Below are 21,404 nucleotides of genomic sequence, written 5' to 3'. Positions count from 1 at the left end.
CAGCTTGGTTTGTCCTCTTGGGGTGAGCATCATTCCATCATAGAACCTCAACTTTACCTTCCACAGCTTCATATTCGGGTCACCATCTTGTACAATTTCATACAAGTCTGCGAGGCTCATGATGTTGCACGTAGAACCAGTGTCTATCTGACACCCCACATCAGCTTGGTGCTCTCCTTCTGCAGTCATCATTCCAACAGTCACAAACCACTTTCTACCCCGAGACTAGACATCACCAACATGTCTCAGGGCGTAGAGTGATTTCTCAGTATCATCATATGACATCTCTCCATCAACCATCTTTTCAAGCCTGCTTTTCTTCTTTCTTAAAAAAGGATTTGCATGCCAAGTGGTTCAGATCCTTGCAGTTAGAGCATTGCTTTCCCCACACTGGGCATGCTTCCTTTTCCTTTTTTTGGTGTCCCTGATAGTATTTACATCCAGTACTCTGGCCTTGATCTTTCTGCTGACCCTACTGAAAGTTGTCCTTCCTTTTCATTGCCTTGTGCTTAGAAGACTTGAACTGCCTCTCAGCATTGTGCACAGTATCGTCAGTTCTCCCACCAATATTCTTCAGTTGTTAATTCACCACCTCAGAGCTTCTGCACGTCAATATATTTCTTGAGAGTAACTTTCTCTTCTCTCATTAAAGATGTTCTGACAGCGGGATCTCTTGTTCGTAACAGTCCTATCTCTGAGAACATCATTCAGTTGCCCAAACTCAAAAGACTCAGCTAGATGGCTCAGTACAGTCACATGCTGATCAACATTGTTAAATAGAGGCCCACTTTAGGTCGGGAAAACGAACCTGACCCGAACCCGACTGAACCACCATGGACCCGAGCCCAAGCCCGACCCAGCCCGAGTCCCTCTGCTTTTGCCCCGAGCCCGCCCCGACTCGACCCGACCCGACCCGACTCAACCCGACCATCCGTTTACTTATCTCCCGACTGGGAACCTCCACGAAGCTGCTGCGCATACGTGATCACGTCATAGTGACGCATTCTCTCACTGCGCAGACTCAGTTTCGTCCCGGACTCCCAGCTCAGGTCAGTTTTTTCTTTTTAATACTTACCGGCACAGCACTGACCCTGTGTGTCCGGTCCGACCCGAGCCCAAAAGCCAGAGCCCGAAGATGGGCCCGAACCAAACCCGACACATGTTGTCGGGTCCTGGCGGGTTCGGGTCGGGTAGCAGGCCTCTAGTGTTAAACACATAGCATTCATAAATAACATTAGTAGAGGGTTCAAAGTGGGTCTTAAAGGCCACCAAAACCTCACAAACCTTATTTTTCTTCTCCTCCTTGTGATCTAGGGTGCAATACAGATTGTAAAACTCCTTCCCCATCAGTGATAACTGAGTTACTACTCTTATCTGTTTGGGTTCCTTGTCCAACTTTAGTAATCTCCTAATTCTGCCACTGAGACTGGAAGAATTGCCAGTTCCCTTTAAATCTTCCTTCATGTCCATAGGAACAAGTACTAGTAAATTAGATGTGCTGTGCAAAGTTGCAAACAGGAGTTGTTTTAAACTCTGATGTTTTGCACATCTGCTGACTATCACACAGATATCAAAATCCTCTCAAATCTCAGCTAGCCACATTCCATGTGGTGTATAAAATGGCTACTGCCAAAAGCCTTTATTTACATATCATGACATCAAAGGTCACATGTGTATAGCAAGCCAAAGTGTACAAAAGTATTTATCCAAACACATAATGCCCATTATGGTCTCAGGATGCACAGTCAATGAAGTACTTTTAAAGTATATATTTGCCAGTTCTGAAGAAGGGTCACTGACCTGAAATGTTAACTCTGCTTCTCTCTCCACAGATGCTGCCAGACCTGCTGAGTATTTTCAGCATTTCTTGTTTTTATTACTTTTAAAGCATAGTCAGTGTTGTAATGTAGGGATAAACAGCAGCCAATTTACAGATGCGGGGAACTCCCCTGCTCTCCTTTGAATAGCAGCATGGGATTTTTTTTACATCCATCTGAGAAGGCAGAATGTTCAGTGTCATCTGAAAGACAGCCCCTCCAACAGTGCTGCAGAACTTCAGCAGTGCACTGGAGTGCCAGCCCAGAGTGTGCGCTCAAGTCCTGGAATGAAGTCCACTGATGATGGCAATTCGATGAATCCTGTTACAAAAAAAGGTTTATTTTCTGTCCTGCAAATAAAAATCATAACGGTGCTTTAAAGATATATGACTAGGAAGTCTTTATATTTTGCATGTAAGTTCAATGTTCAGGTTTGCAGTGGGGTTTGACAAATCTTATGAATGAAGCCGGCTGCATTCAACTGCGCATGTGCGGCTGTTGCGATCCAGGGTCGCCGCGTGCGGCGCCTGACGTCACTTCCGCTACGGCTCCCGGAGGAGCTCGAGGCTGAGGCGGCCACCCGCTTACAGCGAACCGGAGAGAGGGCCCGAGAGACTGGGAGAGGGGGAGCCGGGGCCGCGGTCTGACCGTCTCTCACTCCCTCTCTGCTTCTAGGTTGCCGAGGAGCGGGAGCCGCGCTGCCTGGTGGCCGCTCCCCGAGGCCTGGCGATGGCGATGAGACAAACTCCTCTCACCTGCAGCGGCCACACCAGGCCCGTGGTCGATTTGGCTTTCAGCGGGATCACGCCTTACGGATACTTCTTAATCAGCGCGTGTAAAGGTGAGGCCCGACCCGGCTCTGTCCTGCCGCGGCTCCCCGTGTATCGCGGTTTAAAGCGTCCCATCCACCAGGCCTGTTCCTGTCGCCTGTGATTGGGCTAAGTATCAACAGTTTCCTTGGATTGTCCTAGGATCTACTCACTTGTTCTAGCTTTCAAATCCCATTTTATGTTAGAAATGCTATCTAGTTAGGCTTTAGATTTAGATTTTAAATTTAGAGATACAGCACTGAAACAGGCCCTTCGGCCCACCGAATCTGTGCCGACCATTAGCCACCCATTTATACTAATCCTACACTAATCCCATATTCCTACCACATCCTCACCTGTCCCTATATTCCCCTACCTTTGGAAATGGGCTGACTGGAGCATAGCCAGAGCACATTCAGACTTTATTTTTTTTTAAATTTTCTACAGTAAGTGTTTGTATTCTTTCATATTGTAAACTGAGTGGAGGTAATGCAGATTACTGTTTGGACCTTGTATATGTTACCAGATATGCCAGATTTTTGAATAGCGTGGGTGAAAAATGTCTGTGTTTTTGGGGACCCTCTGGATGGTCAGGGTGGGGGATTTTGATATCCATCACCAAGAGTGACATGGTAGTACTATTACTGACTAAACTGTCCGAGACCTGAGGGGTACATGTGCCATACTGTGTCTTTGGCAGTAGATGAGGGAACCAACAAGAGGGAAAAACCTACATGACCTCGCCCTCACCGTCCTACGGGTATTCATACTGAGGAAAGTGATGGTTCATCTGGGGAGTGCAGCCAGAGCCAAGGCCATGGCACCATGGGTGGCTCAGCTGCACAGGGGGGCACAAGGAAGAACGGAAGAGTGATAGGGAAGCAGACAGGTGTTTCTGTGGCCGCAGATGTGAATCCAGGATGGTGTGGCCTTCTTGGTGCCAGGGTCAAGGATGTCACTGAGTGGCTGCAGAGCATCCTGAGGGGGGAAGGTGGACAGCCAACAGTTGTGGTCCAGATTGGTACTAATGACATAGGTAGAAGAGGAATGTGGTCCTGCAGAAAGAGTTCACTAAGCTAGGTAAGAAATTAGCAAGCAGGACCTCAAAACTAGTAATCTCTGGATTACTTCCAGTGTCATATGCAAGTGAATACAGGAATAAGAGGATAAGACAGGTGACTGCATGGCTGGAAAGTTGGTGCAGGAAAGAGGGCTTTAGATTCTTGGGACATTGGGACTGGCTCTTGGGGGAGATGGGATCTGTACAGGTTGGACAGATTGCACCTGAACAGAGCTGGGATTGAGTTCCTTGTGGGATGCTGTGCTAGTGCTATTGGGGAGGATTTAAACTAGTTTGGCAGGGGGATGGGGACCTGAGGGAAGACTCTAGATGAAATCAGGAATGAAATGGAAGGCAGAAAATTAGTGGATGAGTCTGGAAGATTAGAAAATTAAAAAAAAAAGTTTGGCAGTGCTTAGGGTATCTATTTCAATGCAACAAGTATAGCAAATAAAGCAGACGAGCTGAGGGCACGGATAGACACGTAGCAGCATAATATCATAGCTATTACCGGAACATGGCTTGAGGAGGGACAGGAATGGCAGCTCAACGTTCCTGGTTACAGCGTTTTCAGACGTGATAGAGGGATTAAAAAACGGAGGAAGGGTGGCAATTTTGGTCAAAGGAACAATTACAGCTGTGAGGAGAGATGATACACTAGGCTCATCAAATGAGGCTATATGGATTGAGCTAAGGAATGGAAACAGGGCAATCTCACTTTTGGGAGTGTACTATAGACCCCCAAACAGTCAGCAGGATATAGAAGAGCAGATATGTCGGCAAATCTCTTGAGAAGTGCAAAAACAATAGAGCAGTAATAGGGGATTTTAACGACCCAAATATCCCAATATTAACTGGGATAGTTTTAGTGCGAAAGGAATTGAGGGAGCAGAATTCTTGAGTGGCATTCAGGAGAACTTTTTTGGCCAGTATGTAGCAAGCCCAACAAGAGAGGGTGCAGTTTTGGACTTAGTTTTAGGAACTGAAGGTGGGCAGGTGGAAGGAGTGACAGTGGGAGAGCATTTTGGTGGTTGTAATCATAATTCAGTCAGTTTTTAAATAATTGTGGAAAAGGACAAGGGCAGAACAGGAGTTCGAGTTCTCTTGGAGGTGGTGGTGTAGTGGTATTGTCACTGGACTAGTAATCCAGAGACCTAGGGTATTGCTCTGGGGACATGGGTTTGAATCTCACCAAGGCAGAAGGTGGAACTTGAATGCAATTACTAAATCTGGAATTAAAAACTAGTCGAATGATGAACAGGAAGCCATTGTCGATTGTTATAAAAACCCATCTGGTTCACTAATGTACTTCAGGGAAGGAAATCTGCTGTCCTTACCTGGTCTGGCCTACATGTGACTCCAGACGCACAGCAATGTGGTTGCCCTGTGAAATGGCCTAGCAAGCCACTTTCTTGTATCAAACTACTACAAACTCAGTAAGGAATGAAACCAAATGGACTAACCAGCATTGACCTAGGCACTGGAAATGACAATGGCAAGCCCTGCCCTGTCAACCCTGCAAAGTCCTCATTACTAACATCTGGGAGCTTGTGCCAAAGTTAGGAGAGCTGTCCCACAGACTAGTCAAGCAGCAGCCTGACATAGTCATACTCATGGAATCATGCCTTACAAACAATGTCCCAGACGACATCAGCCCCGGGTTTGCTCTGTCCCACCGGCAGGATAGACTTAGCAGAGGTGGCGGCACAGTCGTAACAGTTGGGAGGGAGTTGCCCTGGGAGTCCTCAACATCGACTCCGGACCCCCATGAAGTCTGATGGCATCAGGTCAAACATGGGCAAAGTAACCTCCTGCTGATTACCACCTACTGTGCCCCCCATCCCCCCTTCCGGTCAGCTGATGAATCAGTACTCCTCCATGTTGAACACCACTTAGAGGAAGCACTGAGGGTGGCAAGGGCGCAGAAAGTACTCTCGGTGGGGGACTTCAATGTCCATCACCAAGCGTGGCTCGATAGCACCATTACTAACCGAGCTGACAGAGTCCTAAAGGACATAGCTGCGAGACTGGGTTTGCGGCAAATGTTGGGGGAACCAACAAGAGGGAAAAACATACTTGACTTCGTCCTCACCAATCTGCCTGTCGCAGATGCATCTGTCAATGACAGTATTGGTAGGAGTGACCACTGCACAGTCCTTGTGGAGACAAAGTTCCATCTTCACATTGAGGATACCCTCCATCGTGTTGTGTTAATAGGCAAGATAAGGGCTCATGATGTTGGGGCCAATACATTGGCATGGATAGAGGATTGGTTAACAGACAGGAAGCAGAGAGTGGGCATAAATGGGGCATTTTCAAGTTGGCAGGCAGTGAATAGTGGGGTGCCATAAGGATCAGTGCTGGGACCTCAACTATTTGCACTCTATATTAATGACTTGGATGAAGAGTCAGTAATGTATCTAAATTTCCTGATGATGCAAAGCTCGGTGGAAAGGTAAGCTACAGGGAGGATGTCGAGAGGCTGCAGAGAGATATAGTCAGGTTAATTGAGTGGGCAACAAGATGTCAAATGGAGTATTATGTAGGAAAGTGTGAAGTTGTTCACTTTGTCGTAAAAATAGAAAAGCAGAATTTTTTTTAAAAGGTGTAACACTGGTAGGTGTTGTTCGGAAAGACGTGGGGGTACTCATACAAGGAACGCACAAAGTTAACATGCAGGTGCAGTAGGCTATTAGGAAGGCAAATGGCATGTTGGCCTTTATTGCAAGGGGATTGGAGTACAGGAATAATGAAGTTTAAATAAAATTGTACAGGGCTTTGGTTAGACTGCACCTGGGATACTCTGTGCAGTTTTGGTCTCCACATTTAAGAAAGGATATACTTGCACTGGAGGCAGTGCAGCAAAGATTTGCTAGATTGGTCCCTAGGATGAGGGGTTTGTCCTCTGACGAGAGGCTGAGTAAATTGGGCCTATATTCTCTGGAGTTTAGAAGAATGAGAGAAGATTGAATTAAGCCATACAAGATTCTGAAAGGGCTTGATAGGGTAGAAGCTGAGAGATTGTTCCCACTGGTCAGGGAATCTGGAACACGGGTACAGTCTCAGGGTAAGGGGTCAGTCATTCAGGACTGAGATGAGAGGAAATTACTTCACTCAAAGGGTTGTGAATCATTGGAATTCTCTACCCCAGAGGGTTGTGGAAGCTCTATCATTCAATATGTTTAAGGCTGCGATAGAGAGATTTTTGGTCTCGCAGGGAATCCAGGGATATGGGGAACAGGCAGGAAAGTGGAATTGAAGCACAAGATCAGCCATGATCGTATTGAATGGCGGAGCAGGCTCGATGGGCCATATGGCCCACTTATCCTATTTCTTGTGTGTGGCACTACCACCATGCTAAATGATAGATTTCATGTAGCAATGGAAAACTGGGTATCCATGAGGCGCTGTGGGCCATCACCAGCAGCAGAATTGTACTCAACCGCAATCTGTAATCTCATGGCCTGGCATATTCCCCACTCCACCATTGCCATCAAGCCAGGGGATTAGCCTTGGTTCAATGAAGAGTGCAGGAGGGCATGCCAGGAGCAGCACCAAACATACCTCAAAATGAGGTGGCAACCTGGTGAAGCTGCAACCCAGGACTAATTGTGTTCCAAACAGTGGAAGCAGCATTTGATAGAGCTATGCAATCCCACAACCAACGTTTCTGATCTAAGCTCTGCAGTCCTGGCACATCTAGTCGTGAATGGTAGTGGGTAACTAAACAGCTAACTGGAAGAGGTCACTCCACAAATATCCACATCCTCAATGATGGGGAAGCCCAGCAAATCAGTTGAAAATATAAGGCTGAAGCATTTGCAACAATCTTCACCAAAAGTGCTGAGTGGATGATCCATCTTGGCCTCCTCCTGAAGTCCCCAGCATCACAGGTGCCAGTCTTCAGCCAATTCGATTCACTCCATGTGATATCAAGAAACGACTGAAGGCACTGGATACTGCAAAAGCTATGGGCCCTGACAACATTCCAGCAATAGTACTGAAGACCTGTGCTCCAGAACCTGCCATGCCCCGAGCCAAACTGTTCCAGTACAGCTACAACACTGGCATTTACCCGGCAATGTGGAAAATTGCCCAGGTATGTCCTGTACACACAAAGAGTGTACATGTTACCGCTGCATCAGTCTACTCTCGATCATCAGTAAAGTGATGGATGATGTCGTCAGCAGTGCTATCAAGCAGCACCTGCTTAGCAGTAACCTGCTCACTGACTATCAGTTTGGGTTCCACCAGGGCCACTCAGCTCCTGACCTCATTACAGCCTTGGCTCAAACATGGACTAAAGAGCTGAAATCAAGAGGTGAAGTTAGGGTGACTGCCCTTGAAATCAAGGCAGCATTTGACCAGGTATCGCATCAAGGAGCCCTAGCAAATTTGGAGTCAATGGAAATCGGGAAAATTCTCCGCTGGTTTGAGTCATACCTAGCACAAACAAAGATAGTTGTGGTTGTTAGAGATCAATCATCTCAGCTCCAGGACATCACTGCAGGAGTTCCTCAAGGTAGTGTTCTAGGGCCAAACATCTTCAGCTGCTTCAATGACCTTTCTTCAAACATAAAATCAGAAGTGTGGATGTTCGCTGATTGCACAATGTTCACCATTCGTGACTCCTCATACTGAAGCAGTCTGTGTAGAAATGCAGCAAGACCTGGACAATATCCAGGCTTGGGCTGATGTGTGGTGGGAATCTAGCCATCTCCCTATGACATTCAATAGCATTATGATCACTGAGTTCCCCCACTATCAACTTTCTGGGGTTTGCTATTGACCAGAAACTGAACTGGAGTAGCTCTATAAATACAGTGGCTACAAGAGCAGGTCTGAGGCTAGGATCCTGCGGCGAGTAATTCACCACCTGACTCCACAAAGCCTGTTCACCATCTACATGGCACAAGTCAGAAGGTTGAAGGAATACTCTCCACTTGCCTGGATGGGTGCAGTTCTAGCAACACTCAAGCTCAACACCATCCAGGACAGAGCAGCCCGCTTGAATGGCACCCTGTCCATAAACTTTCGCTCCCTGCACCACTGACACATAGTGGCAGCAGTGTGTACCGTGTCCAAGTTGCACTGCAGCAACTCACTAAGGCTCCTTCAACAGCACCTTTTCAAACCCGCGACCTCTACCACTTAGGACAAGGGCAGCAGATGCATGGGGATACCACCACCTGCAAGTTCCCCTCCAAGCTGCACACCATCCTGACCTGGAACTATATCGCTATTCCTTCATTGTCGCTGGGTCAAAATCCTGGAACTCCCTTTCTAACAGCATTGTTGGTGTACCTACCCCACATGGATTGCAGCGGTTCAAGAAGGCGGCTCACCACTACGTTCTTGAGGGCAATTAGGGATGGGCAATAAATGCTGTCCTAACCAGCTATGCCCACATCCCAACAACGAATTTAAAAAAAAAATTGGGGCAAGGCCAGTTTTACTAAGCTGAGGAGTGATTTAGCAAGAGTGGGCTGGAAACAGTTACTTGAAGGTAAATGAGTGTCAGAGCAGTGGGAGGCATTCAAAGGGGAGATTCAAGGGGTTCAGATTAAACATGTTCCCACATGGGCGGCGCAGTGGTTAGCACCGCAGCCTCACAGCTCCAGGGACCCGGGTTCGATTCTGGGTACTGTGCTCCCTGTGTCTGCGTGGGTTTTCGCCGGGTGCTCTGGTTTCCTCCCACATGCAAAGACTTGCAGGTGATGGGTAAATTGGCGGTTGTAAATTGCCCCTGTTATAGGTAGGTGATGGGGAATAAGGGATTACTGTAGGGTTAGTATAAATGGGTGGTTGTTGGTTGGCACAGACTCGGTGGGCCGAAGGGCCTGTTTCGATGCTGTATCTCTATATTAAAAAAAAAAGAAAAAGGGTGGGGTGGCCAAATCTAGAGCCCCATGGATGTCGAGGAGCTTACAGATAAAAGGCAGAAAAGGAAAGGACGCCGAGAACTCAATACTATAGAAAGCCGAGAGGGGTATAGGAAGTGGAGGGGCGAAATCAAAAAGCAAATTAGGAAAGCAAAGAGAGGGCATAAAAGAATATTGGCAAACATCAAGGTGAACTCAAATATGTTTTCTCAATACATTAATAGTAGGGCCCATGAAATACCAAAATATTAACCTATATGTAGGGGCAGAAGATGTTGGTATTGTTCTTAATGAATACTTTGCGTCTGTCTTCACAAAAGGGGGGCGGGATGATGCAGATATTGTAGTTAAGGAGGAGGAGTGTCATGTATTGGATCTGATAAATATAAGAAGGGAGGAAATATTAATGGGATTAGCATCCTTGAAAGTGGATAAATCACCAAGGCTGGATGAAATTAACCCCAGGCCATTAAAAGAAGCCAGGGAGGAAATCGAGAAAGGCCTGACCATTTTCCAGTCCTCGCTGGATACAGTTGTGGTGCCGGAGGATTGGAGGGCTGCTGACGTACCTTTGTTAGAAAGGGAGCGAGGGACAGCCCAAATAATTACAGGCCAGTCAGTCTAGCCTCAGTAGTGAACGAATTATTGGAATCAATTCTGAGCGACAGGATAAACCGTCACTTCAGGTACAGATTAATCAAGGATGGTCAGCATGGATTTAAGGGAAGATGTTGTCTGACTAACCTGATTGAATCTTTTGAAGAAGTAACAAGGAAGATTGATGAGGGTAGTGCAGTTGATGTGGTCTACATGGATTTTAGCAAGTCTTTTGGCAAGGTCCCACATGACACACTGCTTTTTAAAAAAAAATTAAAAGCCCATGGGATCCAGGGAAATGTAGCAAGCTGGATACAAAATTGGCTTGGTGGCAGGAAACGGTAATTGTTGCCTAGTGTTTTTGCGACTGGAAGGCTGCTTCCAATAGGGTTCCGCAGGGTTCAGTACTAGGTCCCCTGCTTTTTGTGGTATGCATATAAACGATTTGGACCTAAATGTAGGGGCATGAGCAAGAGGTTTGCAGAAACAAAAATTGGCCATGTGGTTGATAGCGAGGAGGATAGCTGTAGACTGCAGGAAAACATCAATCTACTCGTCCAGTGGGCAGAAAAGCGGCAAATGGAATTCAACCTGGAGAAGTGTGAGGTGAGTCATTTGGGGAGGTCAAACAAGGCAAAGAATACACTGTTAATAGAATACTGAGAGGTGTAGAGAAAGTGAGGGACCTTGGAGTGAATGTCCACAGATCCATGAAGGTAGTAGGACAGGTTGATAAGGTGGTTAAGAAGGTATATGCATCCTTTTCCTTTATTAGCCGAGGTATAGACTATAAGAGCAGGGAAGTTATGCTGGAACTGTTTAAATCATTAGTTAGGCCACAACTTGAGTACTGTGTGCAGTTCTGGTCACCTCATTGAAAGATTGGACAGAATATAAAAAACAGCAAAGATTGATAAGGAAGGTAAAATTAGAGTACAAGAGAAAGCTAGCTAGAAATATAAAGACAGATAGTAATAGTTTCTACAGATATTTAAAAAAGAAAAGAGTTAACCAAGTGAACCTATAGAAAGTGAGTCTGGGGAATTAATGGGGAATAAGGAGATTGCAGATGAATTGAACAGGTATTTTGCATCGGTCTTCACTATAGAGGATAAGAGTAACATCCCAGAATTAACCAAAAGTCAGGAAATAGAAGGGAGGTAGGAATTCCAGATAATTACAATCACCGGGGAAGTGGTACTGAACATGCTGTTGGAGCTGCGGGCTGACAAGTCCCTGGGTCCTAATGGACTTCATCCTAGGGTCTTAAAAGAAGTGGCTAGTGAGATAGTTGATGTGTTAGTCTTAATTTTTCAAAATTCCCTAGATTCAGGCAAGGTTCTGCTAGACTGGAAAATAGCGAATGTAACTCCTTTATTCAAAAAGGGAGGGAGACAGAAAGCAGGAAACTACAGGCCAGTTAGCTTAACATCTGTCTTGGGGAAAATGTTGGAAGCTATTATTGAAGAGTTTATAGCAGGGCATTTAGAAAAATTCAAGATAATCAGGCAGAATCAACATGGTTTTGTGAAAGGGCAATCATGTTTAATCAGTTTATTGGTGTTCTTTGAGGGAGTTACATGTGCTGTGGATGGAGGGGAACTGGTGGATGTATTGTGTTTAGATTTCCAGAAGGCATTTGATAAGGTGCTACATCAAAGGTTATTGCAGAAAATAAAAGCTCATGGTGTATGGGATAACATATTGACATGGATAGAAGATTGGGTAGCTAACAGGAAACAGAGTAAACATAAATGGGTCATTTTCTGGTTGACAAGATGTAACGAGTGGTGTGCCACAGGGATCTGTGTGGGGCCTCAACTTTTTACAATTTATATAAATGACTCTGATGAAGGGTCCGAAGGTATGGTTGCTAAATTTGCTGATGACACAAAGGTAGGAAAGTAGGTTGTGAAGAGGACATAAGGGGGCTACAAAAGGATGTAGATAGGTTAAGTGAGTGGGCAAAAATCTGGCTGATGGAGTATAATGTGGGAAAATGCAAAGTTGTCCATTTTGGCAGGAAGAATAACAAAGAAACATATTATCTAAATGGTGAGAGATTGCGGAGCTCTGAGATGCAGAGGAATCTGGGTGTCCTAGTGCATGAATCGCAAAAGGTTAGTATGCAGGTACAGCGAGTAATTAGGAAAGCTAATAGAATGTTATCGTTTATCGCAAGGGGAATCTAATGCAAAAGTAGGGACATTATGCTGCAGCTATACAGAGCGTTGGTGAGACCACATCTGGAATACTGTGTACAGTATTGGTCTCCTTATTTAAGGAAGGATGTAAATGCGTTGGAGGCAGTTCAAAGAAGGTTTACTAGACTGATGCCTGGAATGGGCAGGCTATCTTATGAGGGAAGATTAGACAGGCTTGGCTCGTATCCGCTGGAATTTAGAAGAGTAAGAGGCGACTTGATTGAAACATATAAGATCCTGAGGAGTCTTGACAGGGTGGATGTGGAAAGGATGTTCTCCCTTGTGGGAGAATCTGGAACCTGGGGTCACTGTTTAAAAATAAGGGGTCGCCCATTTAAGACAGAGCTGAGAAATTTTTTCTTTGAGTGTCGTGTATCTTTGGAACTCTTCCTCTAAACTTGGTGGAAGTAGAGTCTTTGAATATGTTTAAGGCAGAGTTAGATAGATTCTTGATAAGCAAGGGGGTGAAAAGTTATCGGGGGTAGGTGGGAATGTGGAGAAATCAGTTCAGCATGAACTTATTGAATGACGGAGCAGGTTCGAGGGGCCTAGTGGCCTACTCCTGCTCCTCGTTCGTATGTTCATGACAGAAGGGATGTAATTGCACTAGAGAGGTTACAGAGGAGATTTATGACGATGTTGCCAGGACTGGAAAAATGCAGCTTTGAGGAAAGATTGGATAGGCTGGGGTTGCTCTTGGAACAGAGAAGGCTGAGGGGAGATTTAATTGAAAAGTACAGAATTGTGAGGGGGCCTGTATAGAGTGGATGTGAAGGGCCTATTTACCTTAGTAGAGGGGTCAGTGACTGGGGAGCATAGGTATAAAGTGATTGATAGAAAGATTAGGGGGAGGTGAGGAAAACATTTTTCACCCAGAGGGTGGTGGGGGTCTGGAACACACTGCCTGAAAGAGTCGTTGTCCTCTTCTTTGGCCTCCTTGTCTCAGGAGACAATGGATAAGCGCCTGGAGGTGGTCAGTGGTTTGTGGAGCAGCGCCTGGAGTGGCTATAAAGGCCAATACTAGAGTGACAGACTCTTCCACAGGTGCTGCAGGTAAAATTGGTTGTCAGGGCTGTTTCGCAGTTGGCTCTCCCCTTGCGCTTCTGTCTTTTTTCCTGCCAACTGCTAAGTCTCTTCGACTCGCCACACTTTAGCCCCGCCTTTATGGCTGCCCGCCAGCTCTGGCGATCGCTGGCAACTGACTCCCACAACTTGTGATCAATGTCACAGGACTTCATGTCGCGTTTGCAGACGTCTTTAAAGCAGAGACATGGACTGCCGGTGGGTCTGGTACCAGTGACGAGCTCGCAGTGCAATGTGTCCTTGGAGATCCTGCCATCTTCCATGCGGCTCACATGGCCAAGCTATCTCAAGCGCCGCTGGCTTAGTAGGGTGTATATGCTGGGGATGTTGGCCGCCTCGAGGACTTCTGTGTTGGTAGTACGGTCCTGCCACCTGATGCCAAGGCAGCGAAGATGGAATGAATTGAGATGTCGCTCTTGGCTGACATACGTTGTCCAGGCCTGAAAACATACACGTTGCCTGAAGCAGTAGTGGAGGCAGAAGCCCTCAACTTATTTAAATGGTTTCTGGATATGCACCTCAAGTGCCGTAACCTGCAGGGCTACGGACCAAATGCTGGAAAGTGGGATTAGGCTGTGTGGCTTGTTTTTTGGCCGGCACATAAGCAGTAGGCCAAGTGGCCTCTTTCTGTGCTGTAAATTTTCTATAATTCTGTGATTCTACTGTCTGAAATGATGGTGTTGATAGTCGTGGTCACCACACAGGCCTTGTGCAGACAGAATCCTGCATTCACACTGAAGACGCCCTCAGTTGTGTTGTGTGGCACGACCACTATGCTAAATGGGATAGAGTCAGAACAGATCTCGCAGCTCAAAACTGGACATCAATGAAACGCCAAGGGCCATCAGCAACAGAATGGAATTCCACCACAATGTATAATCTCATGGCTAATCCACTGTACCATTACAATCAAGCTAGGGGGCCAACACTGGTTCAATGAAGAATGCAAGAGAGCATGCTAGGAGAAGCACCAGGAATACCTAAAGATGAGGTGCTAACCTGTTGAAGCTACAGCACAGGACTACATGCATGCTATAGATAGAGCTGAGGGATCCCACAACTAAGTTCTGTAGTCCTGCTTCATCCAGACGTGAATGGTGGAGGACAATTAAACAACTAACAGGAGGAGGAGGCTCCACGAATATTGCCATTCTCAATGATGGTGGAGCCCAGCCTATCAGTGCAAATGGCAAAGCTGAAGCATTGCTGCAATTTTCAGCCGAAACGGCCGTGTGGATGATCCATCTCAACCTCCTCCTGAGGTCACCAGCATCACACGCCTGTCTTCATCCAATTCAATTCACCCGCATGATATCAAGAAATGGCTGAAGGCACCGGATACAACAAAGGCTATGGATCCCAACAACATCCAGCTTTAGTGCTGAAGAGTTGTGCTCCAGAATTAGCCATGCCCGTAGCCAAGCTGTTTCAGCACAAGCTACAACTGTGGCATCTACCCAACAATGTGGAAAACTGCCCAGGTAAGTACTGTTCACAAAAGAAAGGACAAATTCAATCCAGCCAATTACCACCCCATCAGTCTATTCAAGCAGCAGCAAAGTGATGGAAGGAGCCGTTGACAGTAACATCAAGCGGCACTTATCAATAATCTGCTCACCAATGCTCAGCTTGTGTTCTGCAGGCATCATTTGTCTCTAGGTCGAATTACAGCCTTGGTCCAGACATGCACAAAAGAGATGAATTCGCAAGAGGTGGGCGTGACTGCCCTTGCCATCGAGGTAGCATTTGATCGAGTGAGCTATCTAGGAGCCCTAGTTAAATTGAAGTCGGTGGGAATTGGGGAAACCTGACACAAAGGAAGATGGTTGTGATTGTTGGTGTGCAATCATCTCAGCCCCAGGACAGTGCTGCAGGAGCTCCTCAGGGCAGCATCGTAGGACCAACCATCTTAATCTGGTTTATCAATGACCTTCCTTCCCTCCGAAGGTCAGAAATGGGTATATTTGCTGATGATTTCCCAGTGTTCAGTTGCATTCGCGTCTTCTCATACTAAACCAGTCTGTGCCTGCATGCAGCAAGGCCTGGACAACATTCAGGCTTGGGCTGATAAGTGACAAGTAACATTTGTGCTGGGCAATGACCATCTTCAAGAGAATCTAACATTTTCCCTTGACATTCAGCGGCATTCCCATCATTTAACCCCCACCCACACCACCACTAGCAACGTTCCTAGGGTTAACCATTGACCAGACAATTAATTGGACCAGCCATATAAATACTGTGGCTACAAGAGCAGGTCAGAGTCTAGAATTCTGCAGTGAGTAACTCACCACCTAACTCCCCGAAGCCTTTCCACCATCTGCAGGGCACTTGTCAAGTGTGATGGAATACTCCCCACTTGCCTGATTAGCTCCAATAACATTCAGGACAAAGCAGCCCATTTGATTGGCATCGCATCCAGCTCTTTCAACATTCACTCCCTCCACCATTGACACGCAGTGTGTACTATCTATAAGATGCAGTGCAGCAACTGGCTTAGACTCCTTTGAAAGCATCTCCCAAACCTGCAACCTCTGCCACCTAGAAGAACGAGAACCATGGGAACGCAACCACCTGCAACTTCCTTTCCAAGTTCAGAGCATCCTGACCAGGAAATATATTGCCATTCCTTCACTGTTGCTGGGTCAACTCCCTCCTGAACAGCACTGTGGGCTGCAGCAATTCAAGAAGGCGGCTCATCATCTCAAGGGCAGTTAGGGATGGGCAATAAATGCCAATGACGCCCGCATCCTGTGAACGAATAAACAAAACTTTGCACATGTGCTTCAAACATCATCATCGAAAAGAGGAATTTAGTATGCTGAGCCATCAGATTGAATAGACTGAATTATCTTGAAAAGCTATTCCATATTTTAATTGTTTGCTTTGTAAATTTGTATAACATCCTAATTGACAACTTGGGTGAAATACCAGTTAAACATTTAGTTTTATATCATGTAGCACCTCTTCAAGTGACAGCAAGAGTAAACCTTTAGAGGAAGAACAGGATTCAGAGGCAGAGTTAAATTTGAAACATTTTCCCAGTTTGGAATATCAGCTTGGATTGGGAAGCTAGGTTCTGCTTAAAATCTTGGAGTTGACAAAGTAAATATTACGCATTAATATGTCCATACCAGAGAAACATGAACAGGAGTGGGTCATTCAGCTCCTTGAGCCTGTTCTGTCATTCAGTGAGATCATGGCTGATCTCTATCCTATTTGCATACTAGGTTCCATATCTTTTATACCATTGGATTGTAAAAATCTTTCAATTTCATGTATAAAATCTGCTTATTATGGGAGAGTGTTCCACCCTTTTACCACCCTTTGCATGACTGTTTCCTGACTTTGCATCTGAATGCCCTGGCTCTGATTTTAAGTCTATACCTCATTGTCTTTCACTCTTTCACCCCCTCACTTCCTCCCCCCCCCCTCCCCCCCAAAACAGAAAATATTTCTCTCTCTACCATACCAATTCCTTTCAAAATCTTAAAAACCTCAATCCCATCATCCCGATACCTTCTATATTCCAGGGGATATAAGCCTCATTTATGTACAATCTCCTCATAATCTAAACTTGGAGCCCTGTTAACATTCCAGTGAATCTGCACTGCCAGGGCCCATATATGCTTTCTAAGGAGTGATGCTCAGAACAGTAGAGTATTCTAGATGTAGTCTGATCCAATTTTGTATAGCTGTAGTAAAACCTCCGCTTTATATTTTAGCCCTTGGGTTAGAAAGCTATTGTTCCATTAGCCGTTCTGATTATTTTTTAGTACCTGACTCACATTTCAGTGATCTGTGTGCAATGGACCCCTAAATCTCTTTGACCTCCAGTTTCTAACTTTCCACAATTTAAATAATACTCTGTATATGCTGTGTGAATAGTTGAGGCCCCAGCACAAATCCTTGTGGGACGCCACTAGTCGCTTCCGATTTGAGTACATACCAATTATCCCTACTGTCCTCTACCAACTAACCACTCTTTTAAGCAGGTCAATAATTTGTCTTCAATTCTATCAGCTTCATTTTTGGCTAACAGTCTCCCGTGGAGTCTTGACAAATGCCTTCCAGGAGTCCATGTAAACTATTTGTAAACATTCACCTGTCTACTACTTTAGTTCTCCAGAAAGTTGAGTTAGGTTTTTTTTATACATGGCTTACACTTCACAAATCCATGTTGGAGCTTTCTCCAGCTCCTCGTGCACAATCACTCTGTCCTTTATCATAGATTCCAATAACTTCCCCACAACAGGTGTTGGACTGACATGTCTATAATTTCCTGGTTTTTCTCTCTCGCCTTTCCGTAAAAGCTTTGAATCCTGCTATTTGGTTAGGCACTTTGAGGCCCATGCCTCAAAGGGACAGCAAGATCCCATTTTGATCTCTGTAAAATCGATGTGTATTGAAAAGTAACTTTTTAAAATCTCGTTTAGTTGAGCAATCTGGGTTAAATCTGTCCTCAACATTGTAGCTAGTATACTGTTGATTTGAAGTTGCTTAATTCAAATTTTAAACAGCGTTCAAATCACACGCAGCTTCCACAATGCGGACTGCGACACCGACCACTCCCTGGTGTGCAGCAAGGTTAGACTCAAACTAAAGAAGCTGCATCACTCCAAGCAGAAGGGCCGCCCATGCATCAACACTAACAGAATTTCTTATCCATAGCTGTTGCATAAGTTTCTAAATTCACTTGAAAAAGCCCTTCAAAACACTCCTATAGGGGATACAGAGACCAAGTGGGCCCACATCAGAGATGCCATCTATGACTCAGCAATGACCACCTATGGCAAACGTGTAAAGCAGAATGCAGACTGGTTTCAGTCACACTTTGAAGAGCTGGAACCTGTCATAGCCGCTAAGCGCATTGCACTGCTGAACTACAAGAAAGCCACCAGCGAGTTAACATCCGTAGCACTTAAAGCAGCCAGAAGCGCTGCACAAAGAACAGCCATGTGCTGCGCAAATGACTACTGGCAACAGCTATGCAGTCATATTCAACTGGCCTCAGACACTGGAAATATCAGAGGAATGTCTGATGGCATGAAGAGAGCTTTTGGGCCAACCATTAAGAAGATCGCCCCCCTCAAATCTAAATCAGGGGACACAATCACTGACCAACGCAAGCAAATGGACCGCTGGGTGGAGCACTACCTAGAACTGTACTCCAGGGAAAATGCTGTCACTGAGACCGCCCTCAATGCAGCCCAGTCTCTGCCAGTCATGGATGAGCTGGACGTGCAGCCAACAAAATCGGAATTCAGTGATGCCATTGATTCTCTAGCCAGCGGAAAAGCCCCTGGGAGGACAGCATTACCCCTGAAATAATCGAGTGCCAAGCCTGCTATACTTTCAGCACTACATGAACTGCTTTGCCTGTGCTGGGATGAGGGAGCAGTACCACAGGACATGCGCGATGCCAATATCATCACTCTCTATAAGAACAAGGGTGACCGCGGTGACTGCAACAACTACCGTGGAATCTCCCTGCTCAGCATAGTGGGGAAAGTCTTCGCTCGAGTCGCTTTAAACAGGCTCCAGAAGCTGGCTGAGCGTGTCTACCCTGAGGCACAGTGTGGCTTCCGTGCAGAGAGATCGACCGTTGACATGCTGTTCTCCCTTCGTCAGATACAGGAGAAATGCTGCGAACAACAGATGCCCCTCTATGTTGCTTTCATTGATCTCACCAAAGCCTTTGACCTCGTCAGTAGACGTGGTCTCTTCAGACTACTGAAAAGGATCGGATGTCCACCAAAGCTACTAAGTATCATCACCTCATTCAATGACCATATGAAAGGCACAATTCAGCATAGCGGCGCCTCATCAGACCCCTTTCCTATCCTGAGTGGCGTGGAACAGGGCTGTGTTCTCGCACCTACACTGTTTGGGATCATCTTCTCCCTGCTGCTGTCACATGCGTTCAAGTCTTCAGAAGAAGGAATTTTCCTCCACACAAGATCAGGTGGCAGGTTTTTCAACCTTGCCCGTCTAAGAGCGAAGACCAAAGTACGGAAAGTCCTCATCAGGGAACTCCTCTTTGCTGAGTGCTGCATTAACATCTCACACTGAAGAGTGTCTGCAGAGACTCATCGACAGGATTGCGGCTGCCTGCAACGAATTTGGCCAAACCATCAGCCTCAAGAAAACGAACATCATGGGACAGGACATCAGAAATGCTCCATCCATCAATATTGGCGACCACGCTCTGGAAGTGGTTCAAGAGTTGACCTACCTAGGCTCAACTATCACCAGTAACCTGTCTCTCGATGCAGAAATCAACAAGCGCATAGGAAAGGCTTCCACTGCTATGTCCAGACTGGCCAAGAGAGTGTGGGAAAATGGTGCACTGACACGGAACACAAAAGTCCGAGTGTATCAAGCCTGTGTCCTCAGTACCTTGCTCTATGGTAGCGAGGCCTGGACAACGTATGTCAGCCAAGAGCGACGTCTCAATTCATTCCATCTTCGCTGCCTCCAGAGAATCCTTGGCATCAGGTGGCAGGACCGTATCTCCAGCACAGACGTCCTCGAGGTGGCCAACATCCCCAGCATATACACCCTACTGAGCCAGCGACGCTTGAGATGGCTTGGCCATGTGAGCCGCATGGAAGATGGCAGGATCCCCAAGGACACGTTGTACAGCGAGCTCGCCACTGGTATCTGACCCGCCGGCCGTCCCTGTCTCCACTTTAAAGACTTCTGCAAACGCGACATGAAGTCCTGTGACATTGACCACAAGTCGTGGGAGTCAGTTGCCAGTGATCGCCAGAGCTGGCGGGCAGCCATAAAGGCGGGGCTAAAGTGTGGTGAGTCGAAGAGACTTAGCAGTTGGCAGGAAAAAAGACAGAAGTTGCAAGGAGAGAGCCAACTGCGAAACAGCCCTGACAACCAATTTTATCTGCAGCACCTGTGGAAGAGTCTGTCACTCTAGAATTGACCTTTATAGCCACTCCAGGCGCTGCTTCACAAACCACTAACCACCTGCAGGCGCTTACCCATTGTCTCTCGAGACAAGGGGGCCAAAGAAGACAAATTCAAATTTTAATTTTTAATGTAGACAATGACTGAAGTATTGATTTGTCCATGAGTATTGAACAAAGTTAACATTTGGCAAAAGATACATGTTGCAAAAGGCAGTATTCCATTTTAAGCAAACATTATCGCATAGTAGGCATTAAGAACGTTGAAATCCCGTATTAGCGAATTGAGATACAAGTTATCCAACAGTGGGTTTAACTCTGTTGTCTGAGTATTATGCTTTTACAATTGAATGATTTTTGATTGTGCCTCCTAAGTATTTTGAGAAAGAATGTTACTTTTTCAAAGTCATCATTATATTTGTAGAACTGATCTTTTAAATCTTTGCTTTCCTCCCTCAAACTCTGCACCAAGGACTTCTCTCTTTGTGTGATTTCAACCTCCTTCTCAACTCATGTTCTCTCCTGAGTTCAAGGCATTCCGATCCTCCCTTAAATCTCTCTCTCCATATAAACTCCCCTATCCATAGTCTCTGCCATCCCCTTGAACATCTTACATGGCCTTTCTACACTCATCATGTCAATCACAGATGAGGCCATCTCTGATCTCTTCCTTGTATTGCTCTCCACCTATATCTCCTTTCCCCTCCCAACCCCACTTTCTTCTGGTCCATCCCTGGGGAAAAACTCTGCCAAATCACTTACATTTGCATTTCTAAATTCAAAACTGTCTATCCTTTGGCCCTCCATTCACCATAATATTTCTGCAGCTACTGATCTCAACCACACCCTCATCATTTTTTATGCCATAGTCCCCCTTAAAACCTTTACTCTCTCACCCTGGCCATTCCCCTGGTACGACCTTCATCTCCACTTCCTTAAGTCCAGGGGATGCAGATTTGAATGGTTATGGCAGACAGGTTTAGCCATTCACTGCCAGATCTGGCTGGACCCACAAAGCACTATTATGTA

The 21,404-nt window shown here is 46.0% G+C and overlaps 1 protein-coding gene across 1 annotated transcript in view; it reads left to right on the top strand.

Annotated features, from left to right (window-relative positions):
* Positions 1-2,340: 2,340 nt before the first annotated feature.
* strap (serine/threonine kinase receptor associated protein) overlaps positions 2,341-21,404 on the top strand; it is a 43,199-nt gene continuing 24,135 nt past the window's right edge. The window contains exon 1 of the mRNA XM_068058973.1: positions 2,341-2,658. Within this exon, the coding sequence (XP_067915074.1) occupies positions 2,547-2,658 (112 nt within the window). The 5' untranslated portion in view covers positions 2,341-2,546. The remainder of the gene's footprint in view (positions 2,659-21,404) is intronic.

This window comes from Heterodontus francisci, chromosome 27, assembly GCF_036365525.1.
Source record: "Heterodontus francisci isolate sHetFra1 chromosome 27, sHetFra1.hap1, whole genome shotgun sequence".
NCBI lineage: Eukaryota > Metazoa > Chordata > Chondrichthyes > Heterodontiformes > Heterodontidae > Heterodontus > Heterodontus francisci.
The sequence above is the reverse complement of the archived record's forward strand: the minus strand, read 5'-3'. Positions and strand labels throughout refer to the sequence as shown.